General features: G+C 38.9%; 2 protein-coding genes across 2 annotated transcripts in view; one reads left to right on the top strand and one right to left on the bottom strand.

Moving 5' to 3' along the window:
* The window catches only part of LOC140942961 (uncharacterized), a 10931-nt gene extending 116 nt beyond the window's left edge, over positions 1 to 10815 (top strand). Inside the window, exons 1-12 of the mRNA XM_073391983.1 lie at positions 1 to 19; positions 2238 to 2351; positions 2602 to 2679; positions 3525 to 4022; positions 5035 to 5142; positions 5520 to 5608; positions 6369 to 6450; positions 6659 to 6727; positions 7111 to 7191; positions 7547 to 7668; positions 8769 to 8919; positions 9435 to 10815. The exon at positions 1 to 19 is cut by the window's left edge and continues 116 nt beyond it. Coding sequence (XP_073248084.1) covers positions 1 to 19; positions 2238 to 2351; positions 2602 to 2679; positions 3525 to 4022; positions 5035 to 5142; positions 5520 to 5608; positions 6369 to 6450; positions 6659 to 6727; positions 7111 to 7191; positions 7547 to 7668; positions 8769 to 8919; positions 9435 to 9854 — 1831 coding nt within the window. The 3' untranslated portion in view covers positions 9855 to 10815. The remainder of the gene's footprint in view (positions 20 to 2237; positions 2352 to 2601; positions 2680 to 3524; positions 4023 to 5034; positions 5143 to 5519; positions 5609 to 6368; positions 6451 to 6658; positions 6728 to 7110; positions 7192 to 7546; positions 7669 to 8768; positions 8920 to 9434) is intronic.
* LOC140943397 (kinetochore-associated protein 1-like) overlaps positions 10410 to 27500 on the bottom strand; it is a 42993-nt gene continuing 25902 nt past the window's right edge. Inside the window, exons 46-72 of the mRNA XM_073392477.1 lie at positions 26999 to 27127; positions 26018 to 26134; positions 25824 to 25933; positions 24667 to 24877; positions 23970 to 24056; positions 23168 to 23272; positions 22619 to 22712; positions 22340 to 22398; positions 21389 to 21614; positions 21222 to 21295; positions 20427 to 20622; positions 19860 to 19936; positions 19319 to 19363; positions 18854 to 18915; positions 18487 to 18556; positions 17905 to 18011; positions 17337 to 17472; positions 16431 to 16526; positions 15841 to 15897; positions 15088 to 15142; positions 14608 to 14671; positions 14051 to 14180; positions 13673 to 13762; positions 13251 to 13298; positions 12824 to 12921; positions 12185 to 12293; positions 10410 to 11169 (exon numbers count right to left, since the gene is read on the bottom strand). Of these exons, the coding sequence (XP_073248578.1) occupies positions 10957 to 11169; positions 12185 to 12293; positions 12824 to 12921; positions 13251 to 13298; positions 13673 to 13762; positions 14051 to 14180; positions 14608 to 14671; positions 15088 to 15142; positions 15841 to 15897; positions 16431 to 16526; positions 17337 to 17472; positions 17905 to 18011; positions 18487 to 18556; positions 18854 to 18915; positions 19319 to 19363; positions 19860 to 19936; positions 20427 to 20622; positions 21222 to 21295; positions 21389 to 21614; positions 22340 to 22398; positions 22619 to 22712; positions 23168 to 23272; positions 23970 to 24056; positions 24667 to 24877; positions 25824 to 25933; positions 26018 to 26134; positions 26999 to 27127 (2865 nt within the window). The 3' untranslated portion in view covers positions 10410 to 10956. The remainder of the gene's footprint in view (positions 11170 to 12184; positions 12294 to 12823; positions 12922 to 13250; positions 13299 to 13672; positions 13763 to 14050; positions 14181 to 14607; positions 14672 to 15087; positions 15143 to 15840; positions 15898 to 16430; positions 16527 to 17336; positions 17473 to 17904; positions 18012 to 18486; positions 18557 to 18853; positions 18916 to 19318; positions 19364 to 19859; positions 19937 to 20426; positions 20623 to 21221; positions 21296 to 21388; positions 21615 to 22339; positions 22399 to 22618; positions 22713 to 23167; positions 23273 to 23969; positions 24057 to 24666; positions 24878 to 25823; positions 25934 to 26017; positions 26135 to 26998; positions 27128 to 27500) is intronic.

Genomic DNA, 27500 nt, shown 5'->3' with positions numbered 1-27500 from the left:
GAAAGCAGATTATAGTCAGGTATGTTTCAGAAATAATTGTATTAAGTTGTAATGTAGGATGAACGAAAACCCGGCATGAAATCTCAAGGGGCAACCCAGGTATGCTGGCTGGCTGGCTGTGCCTTGTACTTTTGTGGTTTACGTTGGTAGCAGGAGAACAAGTTAGAGGTTGATGTTGACGTGCTGTGAAAATATTGTTATAAGTCATCGACTTTTATTTTCCTTCTTGGTTGGTTAAAGTAACGATAAAAAGGGCTGGTTGGTTTAAGGCGATCGTTCGATCTAACTTTGTTTTGAAATTGCTTGGCTTCATAGAGAGCCAATTCCGATCATGTAGCTTTTTAGCGTACATGAGACATCGTGCCCTACGGTCCAATTTTTTTCGGTTAGTTTAATCCATCATCAGATATAGGGCTTCCTTGCTGTTACGATATTTCAAGCTAATAATTTATACACGAATACAACCAAGTTCCTGAAAGCTATATTATGGCTCCCGCTCTGTGAGTGTCGTCGATTTCGCCAACTCGCGCGCTCCTAATCCACGATTGTTTACTTTTTGAAGAATTCGTACTTTGAAATATCATATATTTAACTACCAAGACATGTCATTTTTAATGAAAAGAAATTATTGGATGGCTTGTATGGAAAGAATCATCTTGTGATAGTGTGTAAAAGGGTTCTAATATTTTTTGTTGACAACGTAAACGGTGCTCTCGATATGATTTATGTCGTTCTGTCACAGTCCTTGCACAGAATTTGACAGGGTCGAGGGCATTTTCTTTGTGTTCAAGCTATTGAACTATTCTCGTTACCATTTACCATCTCTATAGTCCTAGAAGTAGTACATGGGGATATTATTGTTAATATTAGCGATAAAATCTACTCTTCTATACCTGCAATTGTGACACGTTTTGTCATGGTAATTTGAGCAAGATGATCATTGAAAGAAATGAGAATTATATTGGAGTGAGTCAAAAGATCTGAAATTAGTCGTAAGAGCTGTCTGTGTGATAAATAAACAACGTTATTTTTTTAAGCCTTGAGTATCAGTTTTTAGTGCAAAAATCGTTCTTATATTCACAACGATACATTGTAAGTACAGACTTTAAAGCACTTAAGTTTATATTATGAAAATGGTGAAGTCGTCTGATCTGTGGTATTAAATTAAGAAAGCTCATATTGAATGAAAGCGTTTGTCGATATACATAATTATGAGGACTTCAAAATAGCATTCTAAAACTATTGCTTTGTTTTTGGACTAACTCTAACGGAAACAAGCTTGCAGAAATCTTCCTGACTAGTTGTATTGGCAGAAATGATGAATAGTTGTATGCATCTTAAGTGGGAAATAAATAATGGTCTCTCTTGTGCATGCAAAGATGTTAATTAGAGTTAAAATGTTTTTTTTATGCGCAGCTTGCACTGCTACGTGTAATTCTTGGTTCATTGATATTAAATTTTCATTTCAATCTTAAAACACTTTCCTTTCCTTTGTTTTTGACCTGCTTGGCTATGTAGCTATTGACCTCATGATAGCGCCCTGTTACTTACTTGAGATGAAATCCATTTGGCCAGTCATTACTGATATCTGTTCGGAGGTGGAATATAAATTCAATACCTGCTGAAATGCTGAGATCCTTGTTAAAAATCCCACTCTGCGGAGGAAAAGTTTAAGACTCCAATATTGGAAGAAACATGCACAAAATGCAAGACTGATTTTATAGTACCATAAAATTCTGAAATTAAGCCCCTCCATGTATAAACCCCTCCAAATTTAAGGCCCCCGGGGGGCTTGTACTTGGAAATCACCCTCAAATACAAAGTAAAACAAAGAAAAACGGTAAGTTTCCTACCAAGAATAAGGCTAGCCCAATCAATTTCTAAACGTAAATTTCCATCTGTACATAACCCCTCCGAATATAAGCCCCTCAAAAAGGGCCCTTGAAAAATATAAGCCCTGGGGCTTATTTTCGGAATGTTACGGTAACTGCTTCTAAGATGCATGTATTATATGCGATCTGATCTAAGTTTTGGATTTAGCTTTCCTAAATCCATGATTTTTTAGAATAACCATTTGCACCTCTATTCATGTAGAGAATGAATAGTCTTTGTTTAGCTTCAAAATTCTTAATCAGGTTAATACATGTATATTAACTTACCCTTAGTTCTTAGACATTGTTAGTAGCATAGTAATAAATATATAATTTTAACAATCCCGTATAATTTGCCATTTTTAGGGTTACAATAAAACCACCCGTGGAATGGTAAAGGATCCTCTTATCTTAAATCACAAGCCACTTCTTAATGGAGACTTTGAATTTCTTGGCCGGCAATACCGCTCTTCCTCAGAGGTTAGTTACCCCTGTTTGTCCTAACAGTAACACTAACACTCATGTTACTCATTTAAAAACAATGTTTTGGTGTCTGCAATGAACGTACAATTTCAGACCTGTGTAATAGTTTGCTTGGGGTTTAGTCTAGAAATGCTTTGTATCATTGTTTTACAAAATACATTACATTATTGTGTAAATGATGAGACGTGCAGCTGTTTAATGCAGAAAACTCTACAGAAGTCAATAATATTAACCCTTTTTCTTATAGTGCTCTTCAGACTCACAACTGGACACACTGCTCGAAGAAGCTGACAAAATACAGACGTCAAAAAATGGTTTTCGAAAGGTAAAGTTATGCCAAAAGTAGAGCATGGGGAAACTCTGTTACTGTGACCATCAAAGGATCTGAAATAAGGCCAGGAATAAAACATTTAACTACTGCATCAACTTACTCTTTTTTTTTTTTGTATTTTATTTATTTATTTTCTTTTTACAGGTATAGTACAAACAACATACAGATCGAAACATACAAACACTACAAAATTTACAACAACTACCTTAATTACAAAAAAAAAAAAGAAAATAGAATAAATAAATAAAAAGCTACGCTGCACTACACTACAAGGCTTACATAACTTATTCGACTTGAACTTAAAATACAGAGTAATACAGGGAGTATTAGAAAAACGAAGTTTGGATAACAGCTACTGTTGTATTAATGGGAGTAACGGCTTCCATTTTTTATCATGGAAATGGATTTTGTTGTTTCTTTTCGCGATAAAACGTTCGGTTTGAAAAGTTTTTTTAAATTTATCGACTAGCAGACTTACACATAAACAGCCCTTATTTAACTTACAGCGGTAAATAAAATATTTGCTTTCAAGAATGATGTAATTGACTAGAATGCTTATATTATCTGTATCTAAGATCCCAAAAAGGACATTCATGATATCAAACCTAATAGTTATATTAAAAGAATCAAGTACAGACTTTAAATCATTCCAAAACATGCTTACTTTTGTACAATGGAAAAAGAGATGTTCTATGGTCTCCAAGTCCTTTTCACAAAAATCGCACAAGGGAGAATCTACTTTTTTGAACTTAAACAGCATCTTGTTCGTGTATAAGATCCTGCATCAACTTACTCACTACATGTGTATTAATTTCCATTTGTTTTCCTTTTTTGTAAAGGGTGCTCCAGTCAAGAAACAAGTCCGGTTTAACATGGAACGAAACAGGGAACATTTTTACAGTTATGCTCAGTCATCAGATGATGAGAGCAGCCTCATGAACAATATTAATTTTGTAGATTATAACTTTCAAAGCAGTGAAAGTTATGAAGATGAGGATGATGATGATGATGATAGTGATGAAAGTGATGGTGATGATGACAATTCTAATGACGGCGATGAGGAATCGACTGACAATAATGATCCTGAACTTAGTGAAGAAGACTCTATTTTAGAAAATGGCTATTTAGTTGATAAAAGTAATCCTTCTTCTGAGATTAACAACAACAGTACTGTTTCAAATACAAGCAAAAACCCAGTGACATTAAAAGGCACCACAAATATAATAACTGGACTCAATGGGACTACTGAAGAAAATATGACTAATGGAACACTTGATCACAAAGACACTAAGAATGATAAATATGAGGACAAAAGATTGCCTGACCTCAAAACACAGGTGAGACATGTTTGAAATAGCTTTAGTGCGAGATGTAAAAATGCAGTTCCACTGCTAGTCTCCCTTGCAGCATTTTTTGTCTAGTCACACAATACTCCTCCCGAGTTTGTTGGGGAGGAGCATTGTGTGACATGACAAAAATGGCTGCAAGAGAGCCTATTTGACTGCTTGATGCATCAGACTGTTTCAGGCACATTTACAACGTACAAGTACAGTATAAATATTTATCACATTAATTTGCCATTATCTCAAGATTAACAGTAAAACTTGTATCAAGTGACCCCCATATTAAGTACACACTCTGTATTTAAATGATAGGAGTGTAAGTTTCACACCATTCTTCCCATATTTTCTGTAAAACAAACCTGTATAATTTTAGCGGGCACCTTTGTTATGTGACACTAGTCACTGTTCTGTGGGTGTCGGCTTAAGGGTTAAGTGTCCCACATCAATTTTCTCAACACAATATCCATACATCATCGAAATAAAAGGTTAAAAACTGTTATGAGATGATGATCACCAAAGGGAAATGTTTTGAAATTCTCTCAACTAGGTTTTAAAGAAAATGTATGGAGATCAGTTTGCAGATTTTGTATGTGGATAGTGGGGCTTAAAAGGGATGAAAAAGGTTTCACCATATTCAACGTAGCCTGTGTACAGACACACCCTTCCCTCACTAAAAAAAGGCGTCGTCTGTACACAGACTAGTTTCAACGTACTTCAGTTGAAAGTAAGCTCATGGCTATGAACATCTTGGCCCTGGGGTGAGTCTCACCCATTTGTTATTTGTCTGTCACTGTAAGTACATTTTCAGTGCCAGATCCAAACCTTGAGATAAAAGGTCCACAAAAAATTTTTTTCAGTCCTTTGGGCCTCAGTTTGGTCTAAAAATAAGGGGCGGGGGGGTGGATCCGCCACTGATTTTATACCGTTTTGAGTGACTTTAACACAACTTAGACTTAATGCCTTAATTTTAGTTTACTCGTCATTTTGTTCATTTCAAAACATGCAGATTCTTGAGATGGAGTCATCTCTCAGAGAGAGGCGGGATTCTTTTGAGCAGGAGATGAGCAGCATGACCTTAAAACTTGAGAAAGCCAGACAGGAAACTAACCAAGAGGTATTGAACTTAAGGAAATTTAAAGTTGTGTAATAAAACCGTCCCTTTAGAGGGAGGTTCACTTATGCAAGTTGACAGTAGAGTGTACTGACATGCAGCTGTAGTAATTTACACAGATATAGTGTTTTCCCCATTTTGCGTAAAGAGCTCCTAAGCTACAAGCCTCCTGTGACATTGACATCTAGGTTTTTTCCCACCTGGAGACAACAGAGCTTGCAGTAAACCTTCATTTTCAGTAACCAAGTGAAAAGAGTAAAACAGTTTCTGCAGAAACTCTGATTACGTAGCACCACAATATTGTTCACTTTGAAAAAAGACCCACCTGTTATCAGCATCTGGCATATAAGTTATCAGGGTTTGTTTTGCTTTTATTACAGATGAATAAGCTACAACTAGAGTTAGAGCAAAGAAGACGGCAGTATATTACCGAAATGGCAGATATCGATAGACGGAGAGAAGAACAAAAGTAAGCGCAATGTTAGCCTGCGTAGCAGGCGCTGCTTTGTTTTTTAGGGTTAGGGAAGAAATCTCGAGGATGCGCGAAGGGACAAAAGAAGAGGAGCCCTCCCCTTCGCGCGTTCCCCTCACGTGGCCTTTAAAAAAAAATAACCGGCACCAGCGCAATGTATACTAGACATGACCGCATGCAACAAAGAGTTTATTATCAATACACTGACCTTTTTCTTGGTCGAACAATCTTGGGAACCAGTTCTAATTGTCTGTGTGGACACCCTCAGAGTCTCCTTGAAGAAAGTATAACACTTTTTATTCCTGAAACACCTGTAACCGCCTGTGTAGAACCACGATCCTTGTACCACTTGTGACGTCATTGTAATCAGTTTTAATGCACAGAAATGTCTTTGATGCGCAAGTTGTAGAGGATGAAGAAATCGTGCTAAGCATGCCGCAATTTCCGTAAAAAGGCCAGAGACAAGGCTAAACCATTTCAAATTGACTGGTAAATGCATGTGGAAATTTGTCACTAAGGTACCCACGGGTACTTAACAATTTTTTTCAGCGTTTTTCGCTGTGCGTTTCCAGCGGCAGTGGAGTCAAGAAAATTCTATACGAAGGAGAGGAAAGGAGGAAGATAATTTTTTTTCACCAGGAAATTACTTTGATTTTATATGAAATTCGGTTAAATTAGCCTATATTTGTACTGTGGAAAATAAATCGACAATTTGTTTTTTGCTATTGTTTCAAGAAAACTGATTAATTTTTCTTAGGAAACAATTTGAAGAAGAGCTAGAGGAATTTAGAAATGAAAAGAAGCTTGAGGAGAGAAGACAAAGATATTATGAACACGAGGTACAGAAATTCTGTTACGTAGTTCAACAACTGGAGATGCATTAAATTAGTTCAGATGTGGTAATTATTTCTTGTTGTAAGGGCAACACCATCTTTTCAGGATGCTTTTAAATTACACTAATTGGACTTTTAAGTTAAGTCATTTTGAATATTTTAGCTTTGTTTGTAAAGTTCATTTTAAGATAACTATTTCATATTCTCTATGCAGGCGTCAATAACCCAAATGGAAAAAGAACTCAATCAAAGAACACAAGAAGTTCGGGATCGAGATAAAGAGGTAAAAAAAAGGTTTGATTCGTTTCACTGAAAAAATTACACAAATATGTTTCTCTGCTTTTGTTTTTTGAGAAATATTTCGCAATCACACTAATGAACTAGTCAGAAGCGAAAGGAAGTGTTGAAGACATCGTGCGCGGCAGAACGCACGAGATGAGTTGGAGCAAGCTACAACCGTTTTCGTTTTGTTAGTAACAATAGGTTAAAAAGGTGTCAAGGTAACCATAAGTTCAGATCCAATTATAATGGTTAGTATGCCCTGAGTACTGGATTTTTCCGGTCCCGTTAAACGGAGCTTTTTAGCTAGGGTAGGTCTTCTGCAATACTTGCTGAACTTCCCGTTGTAATTGCTATTTCTAATGGGCTTGTTTTATCACGTTACAGATTCGTGAATACGAAGAATACTTAAACAGGCGCCACAATGTGTGTAACAGTAAAGAAGAGGATTTAAATATTTTACAAAACGTAAGTTGTCTATTCTCCTGAAACTCTTCTTCCACAAACATATAAGGATGAGCAAAAAGAGGTCGCACGTCTCTGGGATGCAATCTTGTTCGACGGTCTTTAAAAGTGCTGTTCCTTAACCTTGTAAGATAGTAAGGCACTGAAAAAGAAAGACTTCTTCCGAACAGTTTTCGTGTAAAATGGCAAAATCACAGGACTACATCCACAGACTGAAAATTTAGAACTGCAGAACGTTTTCATTATTGACTCACTCGTAAGATCTCGTTAATTGGTTTTATGTTCAAAACTCGCAAAAATCTTCTACGTAATGTAACGTACGTAATGCGGCAAGGTTATGTTATTTTTTCCGTTATAGGAACTGGACGTTTTAGCTAAGGAACTAGAGGCGAAAAAAGCAAAGCTTCTAAATAAACATCAACTGATACGTGATAGTTCTGAGGAGGACATGGTGGTCTCCACCCCTCCCCTGAGATCAAGGTATGTATACTCGCCATCAACCCCTCCCCCGAAAACAAGGTATGAGGGAGTTACCAAATTTGTATTGGAAATAAATAAGCAAATAAATATTTAGTCAATTTAATATCATGATTTTCTTTGTTACTTGAAATGAGTGATAAACAGTGCGGAGGAAACACATTTCGATAACAGAGCGTTTTTATGGGCTATGTAAATTTATTGGAACAAAAGAAAGTTTGTACATAAGAAGAGAGTTTAACTCGCACAGGATTGTTTTGGAACACCAACATGGCCGCTGTTTTATTATTTTGGGAAACCAATATAATCGTGTTCGTCAAACCGCATCCTAATCTGGTGTTCCTGTGGCACAAAGGCAAAATTTTCGAGCTATCACTGGCGACTGCAAATTAGCCGCCTCTATTAATTTTATCAGGGGCATCTCGGCCGGGAAACGACACTCCTTCTGACCCGATTTCGTTTTCGTAAGTGACGAACGCGGATCCGTAATCAATGATTACCTCTAGTAATAATAACAATATAGGTGAAGTGACGTCATGTGAAAACGCTGTTTACGGCTGACAGAGTTACACCTAATTACAATAACGTTGCCTTAGGGTACGTCCAGAAGAATCCGGATATTTTTGAAACCGCATACTTTTTCACACGAATCGGCCCAGTCTGTCCACACGAAGCCAGTGAATCCAGACACTCTCTCCAGAGCGGTTTAAGGTCCCGTCCACACGAATCCAGATAAAAAGTATGCGGCTTCAAAAATGGCCGGATTCGTGTGATGGACATGGCTTTGGAAAAATGAAAAATGGAAAAAGCCAAATAGGAATTATTTAGGCCAATTAAGCCAAATTCTTAGGGTGGATTCCTTTGCAGCCGTTGCATTTCCCCGCTGGAATTTTTTTTATTGTTTTTCAGCTTTAAAACAATAGCAAATTCCAACCAGCAAATGTACTACGTCCATGTGCGGAAGCTGCAAATGAATTCATTAGAATTATAAGCCTAATAAATTAATTCCTATTTGCCTTTTTCCTTTTTTCATTTTTCTATGACAACGGTTTTGCAATTGGGAGTAAGTCCATTAAAATGATTCTTTTTTAAACTTTCCGCAGGAGCGCCAGTCGAGCAAGTGTCGGCAGTAAAGGAGTTGATATTAGAATAGAGGAAGTGAAGTCACAGAATCGCCAGCTCCTGGAAGAACTTTTTACTTTAAAGAAAGCATGTGAAAATAAAGATGAAGAGCTCACAGAGCTCAGAGAGAAGGTATTTGACTTGTAGAGATTACTCTCGAGGTTCTCAATGACCATAATCAGGTTTTGTAGAAACCTGATAATCGTGTACCGTTTGCTTGTTCTGAAAGGGCTCAAACATTCGCGCGGTCATAGCAGTGTTTAGACACTCATGGTTGCAGTTTACTCGCAATATGATTTGTGTAGCCACTAAACGCCGAAGAAGCTTTTAACAACTCGTTTAAAAGATTAAATGATAATTTGTAAGTGTTGGTTGGTTGAGAAGGCAGATAAATCAAAAACTTTAATCAAAGCAAGGGAAATAACCAGTAAAATTCTACCCAAATGTAAGTTAACACCGGTTTGAGTCGAACCCAAGCCACGTTAGTAGGGGGCGAGTCACGGCCTTGCTATCTGAAATCAAACTCTGAGTAAACGCTACCTTGTTGATATAGAGAGTTTCCATGGAAAGTTCGCCTAACAAAGTTTTTTCTCTGTGATTACAGTGTCATCTTGGATTAACATAGTGTTCTTTTTTCTCTTTCTCAGCTTGGTGTCTCTGAAAACGAGAGCAAGCGACTTCAACAGCGAGCAAAACACTTGGAAACACAGTTGGAACTTGCCCGAAAGACGGCAGAGATCGGTGCGGATAGTGTTTCAGTTGACGAGATAATGCGGAAAACCACACAAGACATGCGCAATGCACGGCCATGCCGAATTATGCGACTGTCCCGTGCGGTAGCACCGTGCCCTTCAGTATCCTCAGGTGTCAGGGTTCCACGAGGAAATTCAAGCGATTCTTTAGGGACTAAAAACACAACAAGTTCAGACTCTGGGAAAGGAACCAAGGAGAATGGAATGAAAGCTTCCAAAGGGTCTTCGGGTAAGAGGGCTCAGAGAGAAGGGACCGAAGGAAGGCATAAGCTAGGGACTGAGAAAATCACCAGCTCTCTTTGTACCATCATGTAGCCAAGTGTTGGCCCGCACGTAAGTTCTCCCAGTTGGGTATTTGGGTGGGGCCAGGAGAGGGTGCAGTGATGCTCTCTTGTCCTTCCCATTCGTTGAGAGCTTGCTTGCAGGCTGGCTGACCTCTTGTAATCAACTCGTGTCGCAAGAACACCAGGTTACATTAGTGAATATAGGGAGCTTACAAAGAAGATTTTTGAGCGACGCATGTCAACTGGAAGTGCACGTTTTGCATTCTTAGACATTGTTTTTGCCCAAACGTGCGGGCTAATCGTCTTTATAAGAGTAGAGACGGTTAGCAATTCAAATTTGGTAGCGTCAAGGCATATTAAAAGGGAAAAGACCTCATTACACGTTGACGAGCATCACTCAAAAACGTCTTTGCTCAAGCTCCCTTATAAGTATTATATTATGACGCGTTTTAGAGAGATTTGATTATATTTATCTTTCTCAGCGATTTCTTGAACAAAATATAGTACTTACATACCGCAGTCACATTCCAAGGAATTGATTCATTTTTACAAGTCCGGACGAGAAACAGAAAATCATCGAAAAATATTTATTGTAAAGTTTTAGTGATCTGTTTGCCAAATTCACGCGTCCGTCTTCTATTCTTCTAGATCTCGCAATCCATCTTTGTGTTTACATACAATCTTTGTTGACCAATAGAACGTACGATAAAAAACCATTAACTCTTTGTGAAGACTTAACGACACAAAGAACAACAACGTTGACTGGAAGAGCACGAAAAGTTGAATATTATTAATAACAGATCATGTTGGTCATATTATATTTAAATGGCAAACTGAATATTTTTGTTATAAATATTTTCATACCTTCTCAATCATGTTTGTAAATATCTTTTTTAATGGTTATTTATTTAGAACTCGCTTTTTATAATTCAAGCTCAAATTTCTTTGTAATGAAAAGTACTGTTGAATAAATAATGAAGTGATTTATTATAGCGAGTGTTCTTTTGGAAGGATTATAAACCTTGTATCAGGAGTTTTCCACTAAAAATGTGGAACTACTGAAATATCGATTGATGAAATATACACTGCATATAACTGCAGTACCTTAATTTATCCCAGTGTTCATAGTTCTGTTACAGCGGAAACTCCACACTGCAGTCGCCTGTCAACATAATACTAAAGGTTTCGTGTTGTCCTTCGATACCAGTCTCTTCCATAGTTACCTCGGTTTTCTCAACCAGAAGGGACTGGGACTGCTGTTCTGTATACTCCTCTTCTTGCTCATATTCCATCTTAGGAAGAAACGGTAGACATGCCTCTAGCATGCCGTGCATCTCCAGGAAAGTCTGTGAGAAAACAAGACGTCTTTATTATTTAAAATAATAGTTTATTGTTAGAAGAGCCGAGACCGGACACTAATTCGGCCAATTTTTCGAGGGCGCGCTCAGAATTGATCACGGCAACATGTTGCCTAGTCCCAAGGCCTCATTATTCCGCGCGGGAAATGCGTTTCGAGTCGCGTGGTCCGTCACCGAAATGCACTGACCAAGAAGGTCTGGGACTAGCCAAGGGAACATGTAACATAGGTTCCAAATTTTCAGGTTGTGATTCAAATTCTTTTGCTTTGGTTTGGTTGTCCAAATAAATCCTCTTAAGAACTATTCCCCATCGGTGCAAACTCTTTTACAGCATTACATCTTATTTTCTTTCTTGGCGCTCTCGGGGATAAAGTGAATAATCTTTAGCCTATGATGTGGAGATATTCTGGCTATGTAAGGTCGGAGCAATTAGAATGTACATTGTACTGGGGAGAAAAATTAAAAGGTAACTTACAAAGATAACTTGCTCCCAAACGTATCTCTTAGTTTCAAGGACTATACCTTAATTACTGCGCTCAAGTGACGTTGGTAGTTAAGATGTAAGCATTTTATGTGATATCAAACACGAGAAGGAGTGTTTATCTTCAAACCGAGAAATTAAAAGAACTTCATAAAATTTAACGGTCACTAGAAACATGAATGATTTCCTTTTCAGAATAATTTCCTCTATTCTATTATTACTGACTGACGGAAAGAGGATTTCCACTGTCACGTAATATTTTACCCGCGTAAATAAAATAGAGGCAATTTATGGAAGGTCGCACGTCAACGTAAAATTTCAACCTCGCTCAACTCTTACGTTTACGCGCGAATTTCATATATCCCCTATATTTTATTTAGGCGCGTAAATTTTACGCGAAAGTGGAAATCCACTCTTAGAGAAAAATGCTGCAAGTCTCCTGAATATAAACGATAAAATACTCTAATAACACGCAACGATTGGTGTCTGATTATTTCCATGACCACATCACCCTAGACTTACCCAAAGTTCTTCAAACCCGCTCAGCTGGTTAGAAGCGATATATTCAGCGGAAGGTTCATCGGGGTGCATTTGGTGAAACAAACGAACAAGCTGCATTGCGTTCTCCAGCCTAAAATAACAAGAAAGCTCAAAGTATTGATTCTGTTCTATACAGGTATTCTTACACTTTGTTTTCAATGTGGCTTTAATAATCTACCCAGTAAGTGGTGTGTCAAAGATCATTTTCCACAACATTAGATCCTGACCTCAATTGTTTAAGTAAGTTCTATGTTGGGTCTTAACTCTCAAGCTTCTCAAGGAAGACGGGGCGAGCTTACTGTATAGTCAAGTCGCGCGGTAAACGAAAACAAGCGCTGAAAGGGATTCTCAATTTCTTTTAGGGGGAATACAGGAGCTTGGCCGAATGTTATTGGACAAATACGACACTTTTTGGACTAATACTGCAGCCTGTAGGAGGCATGTCATTGAAGAAAACATCAAGCCCAGCTGACCAAAGTGATACACACGGTGAAAAAGGATCAGTCGACTTAGCCGCGTGATAAAGACTGGCAGAAAGCAGCCAAAAGTCGCGCTTTACATCTCAGGCGACTGCATCGTGAGACAAACGGTAAGACATTTTATAAAATGAGAATTAAATACCTATTGGCTTGTATCGTCTTTAGCAGTATACCAGTTATGGTTTTATTAACAATTAGGAAGCTTAGGAACTTGTCAAAGTACGATGTGCCAAGCAGGATCTGAAAAAGACCAAGACGACTTAGAAGAAAATCCATCCGCATTGATCTTATTAACTAATTACAGGTGCAGTCTGAACTAGGCGCGGAGCTTACAGCACTGACTCGCCTGCTACCAATGTGGCCTGGGTTCGAATCCAGGAAGCGACGCCAAACGTGGGTTTAATTTGTTGTCGGTTCTCTTTTCTGCTACAAGAAGTTTTCCTCCTACTACTCTGGTTTTCTATTCTCCTCATAACCAACATTTTCAAATTTCAAAGGGTTTGCTACTTCTCAATCATTAGTTACTTTTTATTCATTTAGGTTACGTGGCAGTAAATTTCAGTTCTGACCTGATACTCTTGCTTTTCTTCAACATGTTTGAACACTTCTTGTTCAACCTGAAGACATATAAACAATCAAGTAAAAATCTCAGCTCTGAGTGAGTTAAAATAAAAATTGACTTAAAATGACTTGACTACATCTGACTAGTCACACACGAGGATTTCATCCACGGACTTCGTACAGAAACATAAACACCACCACACTTACTGAGAAGGAAACTTGCCAAAGTTACAGTTCGCAAGTACTTCTGGGACTGTTACTGAAATTGGCCAATAGCTGACTGCCACGTCACCAGTAATGATCCCAGAAACAATTGCGGCCTGACACATTTCGGCTCCAGTTTCCTGCCCGTTTCTAAGTAGCGAATCCACTTATCCACGTGTGTTAAAAAAACTGAAGTGCTCTAACAGCAAAGTAGTCTCCGGCTTACAATATCAGCCTGGGTGATGGTGCGTCCTCTCTGCCGTAGTTCATCCAACTGAGTAAGTACACGAGTAACGCAGTTTGTCTCCAGTAAGGTCTACAAACAAAACAAAGGGTAAAAGCTTCAAAACAACAAAGGGAAAATAGTGAAAATAGCTGTAACACACCTTGCCTGTTAAAGAACTCTTCTTCTTTACCTGAACCGTGTATGCAGAACTGAAACTGCCCAAATAAGTAAGTTTAACAAGAACAAATGGTTTATGATTGTGGAACCAATTGGAATCGGACTTGCTGCCTTCTCACTTTAAATTCATATGCGAATACAACAAAATGACAGGAGCAAAATTTGACCAAATGAAAAGGTAAACCAGAAGACGGGTTAAACCTGAACATGTTTTTGGCGCGCAATGCTTGATGGGATGAGCATGAGACAGGCGAGTGCGTGGGCCTGGAGACCAACTTTATGAAACTGAACAGCTATGGAATACACATCCAGATCAAGCAGCAGAGGACACCTGAAAGAAAAAAGAAATCATTGAAATACTCATTTACTCATTAAACGCCAATAAGCGTGGAGGTTAAGCGTGCGTTCAAGCAAGGGTAGCAAGGACTACTTATTAGGTCAATTAGATGTGCGCCAGAGGAAATTGCATGTCAATCACAGACACCTCGTGATGCACTCTATTGCAGTTTTCCTTGGGTGGCTACTCAGAAAATGTTTGTTCCCTTTCTACAGGGACAAAAGGTGTCCTCCATATATGTACATTGTACCCTCAGAAATTTGGTCGGACAGTTTTCAACGGAGGACTTATTTTAGTTGGGTACAAACTGTCCGTAAAGTGTAAAATATCTGGAAATGTTTGTTGCCTATGAAAACAAACTAAAAAAATATAATGGGAATTTTGATGAGGATGTTACACTTGACAATAAATCATCGCACACCTTTGAAGTAACGATGCAGATTCTTCGCAGGCAATCACCTCTTCGTCGGATAACGGAGAGGAAACTGAAATAAAGTAAAATTACAACTAAGACATTTTTCAATGTAACAAACCTATAACCTTCACTGTAAAGGTGCAATATTCTGCCAGCTAGGTAACAAAGCGAGTTGTCAGCAGATGTCTGAGCAAGTTCATTTGTCCCAGTCAAAAACGAATGGGGTGAAAAAACAAAAGTGAAAATTGATTTGGGACTCAGTCAGACCACTATGAAATGATCAGCCAGTTTCCGTCGCAAGAACATGTAAGCTTTGGCTTGCATAAACGATGCGTCTTTATTTATTACTTTTTTTTTGTTTTGTTCGTTTCCTTTTCTTACGTTTCAAGCGCACGTTCTTTTTTTTCTTTTTATTGCAGGACAATAACATCCGATCACATTTTTACCGCAGAAAATCTCCATACAATCCGGTATGCCATGGCTTACCTGACTTGAAAGGTGCCGTCAAAACACTTCTCCACACCTGAGGCAAACAACGAACCTAAACGGAGTAGGCAGTTACACATTCGATGGATAAATAGAATATTCTAGGAAACTGTCCACCTACCCTTCCCCTAATTCAAAATTTTGCCCTTTGTGAGAAAGCAGTGTTAACATTTGGTTAGGGGAGGGGTAGGTGAGTAAATCTATTGGCCGAGACAAAAATAGTGGTCGTCGAGAAAAGGTGGCCGTTAGTACCGTTAGTGGAGGTTTGACTGTATAAGAGCTAGAGAAAAACGCGTAATTCCAATCTCAAAGTAAAACGCCAGTTGTGTTATAATAACTCACACTGAAGTCGAAGTTCTCCCTTTATTTCACGATTTCAAAGCAGACATCACATCGGAAATTGACCATTTTCACATTTGCTCATAATACACCTTAGTTACCATCCAAATAACCATTGTCTCAAATCTCCCTGGGTATTACAGTCGTCCCAAGAGAAAGCCGGGGTAAAAAACGTGAAAATGGTGAAAGAGTTGTCCTATTGGTTAAAAAAAAAAACGAAAAACATTGGATGAATGGCTGACACAATGCTGCTAGCCCAAAAAACAGGTGTTTTTTTTTTTACAGGCAATGAAAACAGAGGTTACTGAGAACCTCGTGACTCCCAAAATTTTACTCAAGCGACAATAACAAATACAGTTTGCCAAATTTAGCACTGGACTATTCATAGGGCAGTGTTTATCCCATAACACTCACCTGCCAGAGCTCCGAGATCCCTGCCAAGTTTACTAGAACACGCCTAAGATACTTTATCTAAAAGAGAGAGAAGAAAACCGACACGATCAAACTAAGATTTTAAACGACACTTCGTTTTTTTTTTCAGTTTCATACAAGTGTGCCACGTTCTTGACCTTTCTTCATAACGACGGTTCTGTTCATCCTACTGACCGCTGACCGCCCCTTCGTCTCCGAGGATGGGCTCTGTTAACTCTAGCCTATGGATCATGTCTTAGCATCCACCCAGTCAGTCGACCAGTCACGCATTATGTCCAAAAACTGATCAGCTGCTCTGTCAGTTAAATGAAGGGCTTAGTTTGTAAGAAAACTGTGGTGCTGAGTCGGTGCAGGGAGGGGGTGAAATATAAAGATAAAAGATTTGATTTTATCACCGGAGTTGGTAAGGTAGATTGACCACCGTAGCGATTCGCTCTGGTTACGAGCTATAGCGCCAAAGGTCAGCTTTTCTATCCTCCTACAGTGGTTTGTTAGTTAGCCTGCTAGCGAGTGAGTCAGTCCATATCGACCTCACAGTTTATCAGCTGATCAGGTGGGGTATGCTCACTTACCATTCCAAAAGCCAACAGTTGTTGAAGAACACTGTTCCATAGCTGTGGGTCGTGTATACTGTTATCCAGACACAAATCTGCTACAAGACGAACAGCCTGAAAAGGGTAGCGTAACATAAAGACGTTTTCTTGGTTCTTTTATCGGCGCGTCTTGTTCTTACTAACGATCCCCCTTTTAGATGTTTTCTTCAAGTTAAGATGTTACGATTAATTTTTGGTATTAAGACTTTTCAGTACAGGTAACCAAATAATTCATTGGGAGGTTAATTAAAGAGAAGAACTGAGGCTGATACATAACATTAAAACAATAATTATACTTGCTAATTAACAGGTATTTAACCCCAGAAGCAGTAACACTTTAGACAAATGAATTGTTGATTGCTTTCCAGTGTAGAAGCCACTATTTGAGCCTAACGATAACGTGTAAAATATATTGGAAGAATACTGTTTGGGAATCAATGGTATTCAAGGACGTGAAATATAGACATCCAAATCCTTGCAAAATCCTCTTTCCAATGGAAAAAAATGAAGTAATGTTTTCATGGGAGAATAGAATTCGAGGATATTTCAAGACTCTACTGACAAAGTGGAGTCTCTCTACTGGAGACTGGTACCGAGTGCGTACTGGTCGGCCGAGTTCTCGATCAATCCCGGCTTCTTACTAAATTTCTGTTAAATCTTTTAACTATTTTTCAACTGTGACCGGAACAAAGAAACTAAAAAAAAAAAACCAAGTGTAAACTTTCCTTAGTTAGCCTTAGTCTTAATTTCATATTTTGCACGCATTGTCCTGCCTCAAACAGCCTTGCTAGCTGTGCGCAATGCTTCTGTAACATTATCTGTTTATTAATAAAGTTTGTCGTTGTTGTTGTTGTTGTTGTTGTTGTTGTTGTTGTCATAACACACCTTTCTCTCGTGTTTATGATTTCGCCACAACCCTCGTACCAGTCCTTCTTTGTTACACTTGTCAAAGGCGCTGGCTGACTGCTGGATATGCAGTCCTTCAAGTTCCGCCAGGCAAACCAAAGCCTGCATCTGTTGCCTGTCAGCGGCGGCAAGATACGAGCGTTAGGTACGTGGTGTATGAGGATAGATCATGAGGATACTTTCTGTACTGACGTCAGATATTGTGCGATACATATCAGAAAAATTCGTGTCTCGATACACAAGGTACCCACCAACAAGAGCTTTGAGACACGGTTAAATGCCAAGGCTACCGTATGTCAAGATGTTTTACTCAAAATAAAGTTTAATGGCCAAACCAATCTAGAAGCAACGTTTATACAAATGTAAGAGCCTCCAAAGAGGAAAGTATTGTTGGTAACATTTTTGCAAATCACAACAACATGCAATTCTTCAAGAATTCACCTTGACATTTGTCCTTTCTCTGTGGAAGGTGACACTTAATATAATTTCGAGGTATAAATCAATAGTAGCCTCTTGATAACTATTTAACAGTCTCTCTTTTTCTCACCTGATTACAGAAATTGATGTGTTACAAAGCTTTTCAATAAACTCTCCAGGAGCAATGGAGAATAGAGCACGAAGAGCACGGACACGACAGGTACTTGACGAACCCGTCTAAAATAGCAAAACAAGAAAAGTATATGAAAAGAAAGGACAGAAATTATGAAACTACACCATGGTCTTATTCCTGCAGTTCAACGTTTCGCGTTTTGAAGGGTAATAACCCCAAGTCAAAAGGATAACTCGGGGTTAGAATAAGCACACTTTGGAGGTTAAAACGTCGAATTATGACTCTAGTGTCACTCGTTGACCATCTGTTGCCAGTGATGGTGTTTGACCATAGTGTAGTTTCAGAATGGTAATGCAGTGTGGTTGTAGTTAGTGTTAGTAAGGTATTCAGTCTGTCGCATTGTTGGAGCCTCGGAAACAATCAGTCACGCTATTTTAGTTCTCAGGTATGACATACATGTTATCTGCTACGACTCGACCGTTATGTACGCCATCTACATATATGTCACCAGTTAATTATGTTACTGTGAAAATACACTCGAATATTAAACGAAACATTGTTTAAGTTCAATTATCTCACCTTGTTAGCAAGATTGAGCAGAAATCGGACAGCAGTTTGTTGGTCAGTGCTTTGCATGATATATATCACCCTGGACAAAACCAAAAAGAAAAAGAATACAGACATCCCTTAACCAGCGTTTCTTGCAAAGGGGTGGGGAGGGGGCAATGACTTCACAGTGAGAAATAATAGCGTGCTGCATAGACCAGACGCTGAAACAGACAGGCAAATGTCTGAGACCTATTTTCAAAGATAAAGGGCGGAGACCATGCACTTTGGTGCCGGACACACTGGCATGCCTTCGGGAGTGAGTTCCTCCTTTAACGTACCCTTTGTCAGAACGCGAAAAAAAAAAAACTAACATAATTTGCTTTTAATGACACTATACCTTCTTAAGTTGTGTTCATCTTCTTCATTCTCATCACTCTCGTCGCCGCCAGGGGTGCCAAACTAAGGATAAAGAATAGTTTAAGGTTGTGTAAATAAATGGTGTCACTGATTTACCGGCAGAAACAAAACTATCGTTGAAAAATTGAATGCATATCGCTGATTTTTTGGAATGATCACGACTTTGGTGAAAATTCAGGGAGAAAAATTTTTTATTGCCACTAAAGAACTTAATTTGAAGAAACAAGAGATTGCCAAAGGTATCAAAGAATTAACGTTAAAAGTACTTTCTGCATTGGTACCAAGTTGCAAGGTAGATAAACTATTGTACAGGGAGGAAAATGTGATTTACGGTTCGATCCCCAATAAAGAATAACAATAAGGGGTTTTGTGACAGCATAAATGTGCAACATCAAAGGCAATCTCTGCCCCAAATTGCAATTATTCCAGTTTAGTTTTAAAATACCTCTGAGTCTCCTCCTGAAGATTGACTTGAAGAAGGTAACCATTTCTATGAAGTAGAGGACCAACATATCATAAGCATTCTGAACCAGAAACACAGGCAATCTGTGGCAAAACCTTAGTAGGATATACCAAGCCTTAAAGGGTGGTTGCAAAGATAGTAAAAGCGGTTGTAATTTTACACTTTAAGGTTGAAACACTTCTGGGGCTTACTAAGGGGGAGAGAGTAACTCTCTTAAGCCTAGAGAGCAGGATCTTATACATATCAATTACTCGCCATCCTCGCGTATATTAACAACTCGGCTGCTCTTGAATTCAATAGCTTGATTACTTCAATTGAATGGAGTGTTTCGTCTAAAAATCCCAAAGCTCAGGGTTAAAATCATGGTCAAGCAGAAAGTTTCATGATTTCGTATACGAAGTAAAAGTTGATAAGACGATCACAAGCGCTAATGGAATAATAATTTAATCTATACGAGTATTCGTCCTTTTGAACCGACCATCTCTTTTAAACATTCAAACAAATAGTGACTACATAATCAAACCTCTATCAAATGCAGTCTGATCTTCTCTATTTTAGTGTTGTTGACATTGGCGATTTCTTCTGACGCTTTGTGGATATCTACAAGAGAAAAAAGTCATGAGAAAAATAAATTCTAAAAGAAAACTTTGCAAAACCGTCACCAGGTTGCATAGGCTTGAAGTCATTGACCTAAGATGAAATCCAAAAAAATGGGAATTTCAGGCTCAATGCGAGGCTGTTAAAATTGATGTTGGATAGGTAATATCGACGCCCCGTGGGTATGGTAATGTCCGTCTTGGACTGTGTGATCCCATGTTGGACGAGCAAGAACTATGCAGAACGGCAAGTCTAAACCACCCCAATATCAAGCAGAAGCAATATGGACAAATATACCAAAAGAAAAAAATACGGTACACAAAAATGGTTCCAGCAGAAATCAGTGAGTAAGTTCCACTCTGAAATATGTTGATTGAATCTTTTGGTTATTAAGCGTGACGACTATTGTGTGGGAGAGAGAATATTTATTCGAGTGAAAAAATTGGAATACGGAAGGAAGCTCGAATTCCCACAGTTGGACTAGTACCAGTACCTGGCGGATGATGAGCAGTGCCTGGTTCCCTTGCACCAAACGTCTCATACAGTTGGCAAATAAGCTTAGCTGGTTTACTTGTTAATGAAGCAATGGAAGGGTCTGTGATGTTGTACTTGTGGAGCACATGTTCTGTGGCCACGCCCCGACACAGCTCCAACAGCCGGCTGTGAGTAAGCTTTGCTTTCTCTTCATCCTACAGAAAGTAACACAATAAGGGTGTTAGTAAGGGTAAAGTGGATGCAACAGGTGGATTTGGTGGGTAAAATAAGCTGGTCAGCTTTTCACTAAAGTGATGCACTGCATGATCAAACAAAGTGACAAGTAATATATCAAACATGAGATGCAGTGTTTCATCACCAGATGAAACACCGAGAAGAGAGTTGAAAATACGACGCGCAGCGGAGTATTTTTGACGAACTTCGAGGTGTTTCATCTGATGATGAAACACTGTGTCGAATGTTTGATATTTCTTCTCAAACAAAATGATTTTTGAAGGAGAAATTAAGGATGCAAAAATGAGCAGTTTTTCATCTGATATCCAAACACTCATTAAACATTAATTTCCTTTGTATTTTCTTTATGAATTATTAATGAGTTTGAGAAGTACATGTGCCACCGTTGACCGTAACGGAAAAAAATCAGTTGACAATTCAAAACCGTTAGCCATTTGTGAAAAAGAACACCCAGCTCTTCGTCAGATTAACTAAAAGTTGCTTGAAGACGTATTTTCCCAAATCTATGATAAAATGAGGGCAAGCGGGATACTTAAAATCTATTTTAAAAAAAGATCACCTTCTGAGAACACGACGATTTCCACGCCATTGCAAGATCCACACAAGTCTTAAGTATATCTATTTTTTCTTCACCTAGGAAAGAAACGACAGGCAAATTATTGGTGTTATTGGCTCATTTACCCGGTATATACTTGGGAAAACATTCAAGGAAAACAGTATACAGACCCAGTGGAAGCTGCTGAGCGATCCACTTGGCAGCAGCGATAGCCATTTCTTTGTTTTTGATAGAGTAGAGCATACTCTTAGCCTTTTCACTATTGTAGGATTTGGCCAATTGGCTTTTTTCTTCAGCGGTGATTCCAGTCAAGTTAGCATCACTAGAGCCAGATGGTGAGGCTGAAGGTCGAGCAAGGTTACGGATGGCTGTTAAATAAAGCTGATCGCTGGAGAGCTAGAAAAAAATAACAACAACTTCTCATTATGGTTCCGATTACTCAAGAATAGTCTCCACGCCCTGAACACGCCCATATTAGGAGGCACATCGACGACGGCAGCGAAAACGTCACTATTAACAAGACGTCGCTTTTTTTCAAATTTTGTCACGATTATTCCGACTCGCTTGAAATGTCAAATATAGGAGAATTTTCCTGGCATTGAATTCTTGGAGACCGAACCCAAGTTTAGAAAGAGAAGAAAGAATTCGTCGTGGTGAATTAACGTCCGCCATAAAACATCGCACGAGAGAATTTCATGTTGAAGTCGTACAAAAAAAGTGTTCTGCACGAGCAAAGTTGTTGTTTTGACGTTCTCGTTGCCTTCGCCTTTGGCGTTGATAAAGCTCCCTATTTTGTTCATCTAAGGACAATTGTATGCCTAGTCCCAGGCCTTCTCAGTTAACGAATTTTGGTGACGTTTCCGAGACGAACGGACCACGTGACCCGAAACGCATAGGCCGCGTGCAATAATGAGGCCTAGGGACTAGGTACGACAATTGTCACAGTCTTCACATTGAACGTTTATCCAACATTTAAGCTGTTTAAGCAAGTAAAGGTTTTGCGACAAAGGTCTTGTTTAACAACGTTTGGAACACGTATCAGCTTATCATAATCAACGTAAAAAATTGCTTATTGAATTTACAGAAAGAAACAAGTGCCATCAAAAGTTGCACAAACTAACCTTCAGTAAGTTCGCAATGCCCAGAAGCTTTGGAACTGTTTCCTCTGACAGCTCTGGACCTGAAATTCATGATAGAAAGATAGAACCACAGCAGACGTTTTTTAGAAACCAAATAGCATAAAAACAAGGAGCTAAAAACATACAATCAAGTTTGTTTGAAACGACCATTAATCCTTAAGACTTCTCTGTTGAAGGGCCATTAGACTTTTCCGTGACCCATACAAAACAGAGGCGTATGTTAGCAACATAACGCCTACCCAATCAACGACAATCGCTTACCAATAACTTTCCATGGATCCCCGTACAGCAGAGGATGATATGGGAGCCTGGATTTTGACAGCGGAGACAGTGGTCTCTCTTTTTCAAGTATTGTCTGCGAAAAAATAGAAGAGATTTCACTTCGCAAAGCAAATAATACTGGACAAATGTTCAGCTGAGGAGGTTTGAAATGAATGGTCACACGATGGACAGTCTTACAAAAACACAAAGTTAGAACAAGTTTATGCACAAATAATAGTACCGACTACGTGAAGATTCTTCTACCTATTTATTTGAATAAATATAATACACTGACATCACGCTAAAGCAGTAAAAGGTAAGCTTGTAAATGTACTTCTAGGGAGAATGGCTAAGAGCTTTCGGTGCAGTGATTTCTGGGATCATTTGGGTGGACAAGCGTTAGTTATGATTGGTCGATGGTATTCAAGCCAACTATTAACCAATTATAAGTAACGATAGTCCACCCAAACGATCCCGGGAATCGTTGCGCCGAAAGCTTGTACCCAGTCCCCTTTAAGGTTCTGGAGTGGAGAATATCAGGTTTCTTACCTTTTCGTTGTCCGTATTTTTGGATGAGTAGTGAAAAGATCTCTCATAACTGGTTGGTGCTGCAGTGCGGTCATACTGATATAAGTAGTCTAACAATTGAATTCCCTGGAAATAAAACAACACAGTCAGCTATACACAAACCCTAAGCCTAGCGAATACAAATAACTACCTACTAATATGAGATCGATCAGGACTTCTTGAAATTCAGACAGTTTGACGACCTCTTTACACAGGTAGAGGCTTTTCTTAAAGGATTTGTGACTTCCCGAAAACAAATGAAGGCACACTTCATTGAATTCCCGTAAAGACGATCATACACTATGGGTCACTTAACCTGCTCCGACCGAGACATGCTTTTAACGATACACGATTTGATGGGTAATACGCTTCACTGATCAAAATGTACTTCAGACATCTAGGCTAAAGGCTAGCTAATCTCCCGTTAATGAAAAAATATTGCGATAAAGAAATCCAATCAGAGTGGAGCTTGCGATTCTTTTGAAAACCAGAAAGTAGTCAGCGCTAATGCGATGGGTAGACACCTGAGCCCGCGATAAGGTCATGTGATACTGGTCAGCAGATACCCTATATTGACAGCTGTCAATGTGCAACATCAGGCTCGCACACTAGCTAGAAAGTGTGACATTTCACATGGGTTTCCCTGTGGTGCGGGCGGACGTACCGTCAGGTGACTTAATTTCTTAGATGGATAGGTAACCAAATTTTCTTAGCTATGGGGCTCCGCTAAAATGGCTTTCTAACATTTACTTAAGTAAAGTCTGCTTTAATTATCTAAATATACCTTATCAACAGTTGCACTTTGTTCAGGTGATAAATCCTTGATCAACTTCAGGATAAACACAATTGTATCATAGTCATAAGGATCAACCTACCAACACATTGAAACAAAGTAAACAAACTTAATAAGACATCAATGACTGTGTAGTCATCTAAACATAAGTAACACAAAACATAATGTAGCAGGAAACAGTTAGCCTTTCATTAAGTAATCGAACCATTGTTCTTCTGTACAAAATTAACATGCTGCCCATGGGGGGGGGGGGGGGGGGGGGAGCGGCAACTTTATAAACGCAGCTCCTGTTTGATGTTGTTTGATGGATTTTGCAAAGTATCAACCCAACTTATTTTAAGGCCAAACTAAAGCCCGCAGGGCCGAGAAAAATTATTTTCGAGGCGGAGTTCTCCCCCACCCCCACTCCGAAAGCTCGAAAGAAGTGACGTCCGGTAGCCCGGGACAAGTAAATTTTCTTGCGAGGCAAGTAACCTTTAAGGCTTTCTTGCCCGATGTGCAAGGGAACAGGAAAGTCATCCTATTAATTAGCAAAATGGGAGAGCTGCTTGCCCAAAGGAGAAGCTACAATTCAAGTCCTTTTTCGAGCCCTGCCCCACCTCTAATCTTAGGGTCCTGAAGAGCGGGCGTCCCATGTTATTTGAAGCTCAAAGTCCGCCATTGGATATACAAAGTTTGACTGTATTACCTTGGAGCCTACTTCCACCAGTAGTTTAAGAAGTGATGTTGTGCAAGAAATCTTATGGACCACTTTGCTGACATTCTGCTGGTAAGTTAACTCCTCCATGCTGCTGTCTTGTGTAACTGGGGACCTTCCCGTAGAAGGAAGGCCCATCGGTGGAAGCAACTGCTGTTTAACGTACGTCAGCAGAGCATTGTCTTCATCCAATTGAAACGCCCTGTCGAAAAACATGCCAGCATTACTTTGAAGATTCTTCAACCTTTAGGAAAACAACACATGCTAAATACAAATAACAAAAACAACAACTTTATTTTATTTCAAAAACTTGGGTACAAAAATAAAGTAAAACACAACCCGCAAGTAGCAAAGGCTATTCGAGGCGGGTTGTGTAAAAATAAATATAAATAAATGATTAGGTAGATTCGTAAAATAAAATGTAAAGAAGAAAAGTATTATAAGAAAAAGGAAGATTAATTAGGTCAGACAAAAGAGTTCAATTAATTACCCGAAAAATGGTAAAATTAAGTATGCATGCTTTACAAGCAAAGTGAGATACTGAAAGAAAGTCAGTCTTTGTAGAATGGTGAGCGGTTCAAGATATTGGTCTTGGTCCTTTAGGAGAGTCTCATGCAATCATCGTGCAAAGAGGGCTGAGTATAATCCAGTATGACACTCAGGGGGGGACACCTGTAAAAATTGAGCTCAAACGAGTTTGCTCAAACGAAGTCTAGGCCCACAGGGTACTGGTTACTCAAAAAGACATGTTGTATTTTAAGACGTCAGAGCTAAGAAACAGTCGATAATACGCCTGCTTTCACCCCCTTTCCCTCACCAAAATAAAAACAGTCTACGCGGGTGACCCACAGAAAGTTCCTTTTACGTGCGTTCTATTGATAACCTTCTTACAGTCAAACTCCCTTTGAGCGGATCTGAGTGGCCCATGGAAGAAGCCATGTCACAGAGGTATGGAAAGTATGTGAGTGGTATGAAATTGTAATCAAGGAGATGTCAATAAAAGAGACCTGTTCGACTGCATTTTTGTTTGACCTAAGAAAAAAATACCCAACATGTTTTCTTTTAGATTTAAAAGTTTTTATCCACAGATAACTTCCACGTATGAGTTTAACGCATATATACACACGCAACGTATCACAAGCATCTACCTGCAAAACTCTAAGATCATATCAAGGTCTATCTGTGAATTCTGCATGAGGTCTGGTAAAATTGCCAGCTTTTCCTCTCGATCACTCTTGTATACATCCTTAAGTGACATCTAGCGTACGAAAAAACAAACATTTAGAAGACCCACTAAGCCCCTACAGCCAAAAGAGGAGGCACCATCTTCAACTTTCCTTACCTTCAGCCTTCCGAGTTTGACTCCCCAGGATGCGTTCGTGGCTATGTCTTGACACTTTTCGAGTACTGCTGGCTCATTACATAACTGGGCGTAGTCAACGCCAACATTGGCAAAAGCCTTGAATAGTAAGTAATGATACAGGACAATATATTAATTGTTTGGTAGTTGTTGTTCCTTTAGGGCTACGGAATGGTCTCTATTGCGATGAAAAACCATCCAACACTAAACAGGTGATTTAAATGTTACCAGGGCATAGAGTACTAAAGTGATGACGTCATAAAAATGAAATTTCTGAAATTATGGGATTTGTCAGGATATTCTGAAAGAACAATGTCCAAGAGGTCTACTTGCCAAAAATGAGCATTTAAAAAAAATCTAAAATTTTTTTGGGTCGACCCAAAAAAAATTTAGAAGGGTTTGTATGGAGTTTTCTAAGCATAACTGGGCTACGATCTCAGCGACAATTTGCCCCCAAATGCTCATTTTTGGCAAGTAGGCCTCTTGGACATTGTTCTTTCAGAATATCCTGACAAATCTCATAATTTCAGAAATTTTACTTTTATGACGTCACACTTTAGTACTCTATTGCAGTCAGACGTAATATGTTTTGAATATAGTGCAATGAATTTTCTATAAGAATTTTTTAATAATTTTGATGTTCTCGTTAATCGTATTAACAATTGAGTGGTACATTGTTGTTCCTTTAGGGCTATGGAATACTCCCCATTTACTGCAATTAAAAACTTTCAAAAATTAACCAGCTGATTTAAAGGTCACCAAGGCATCGCAGTCGCATATAATATGCTTTGGATATAGTAGAATGGCTGGTTGTGGTGTTAATGAAATTCCATTACGATATATGGCACAAAGTAAGAAGGGTGGGCTAGGCTACACATTTCTCCCAGACTATCTACGTTCTGTCTACGTATCTACGAACTGTTTTTTTGCACGTCCAACTCACTCTTCCCTTAGCATTCTTACCAGGATTTTTGAACAGCTTTGACCAAGAAAATTCGTTCCAGTCACTAAGTATTGAAAAGCTGTCTGCTTTGGAATGGAGCAAAGATAGCCAAGTCCAATATCATGGTCGACAGTTCTGCAGTTAAATACCTGGAACGACGAGAAAGTTCAAGTTCAGTCCGCTATGTATTGAAAAAGCGGCTACACTACTCTAATGAACGGACTTTGGGAACTAAAAGTGTCAAATTAAACAAAATAGGCAAACGCAGCAGTAATTTAATTTATCATGTCAATTAAAGATTGGACAAGGTCTAGAATTATGGATTGAGATGCCTTAAACCTGTATTGCAGACCGGTTTTGATTTGAGTATCGGGATTTTTACTTAAGCCCGTCAGTTCATTCTCAACAAACATCTACCTGAGCATTTCCTGAAGACCTCATTTGTTTCAATATCCTTCGCAATGTGTGCCAACCAATCCAAGCAAAACGAGATTAATTCTACCCTCAAACAAGTTAATAGAC

The sequence above is a fragment of the Porites lutea genome, chromosome 7 (assembly GCF_958299795.1).
Source record: "Porites lutea chromosome 7, jaPorLute2.1, whole genome shotgun sequence".
NCBI lineage: Eukaryota > Metazoa > Cnidaria > Anthozoa > Scleractinia > Poritidae > Porites > Porites lutea.
The sequence above is the reverse complement of the archived record's forward strand: the minus strand, read 5'-3'. Positions and strand labels throughout refer to the sequence as shown.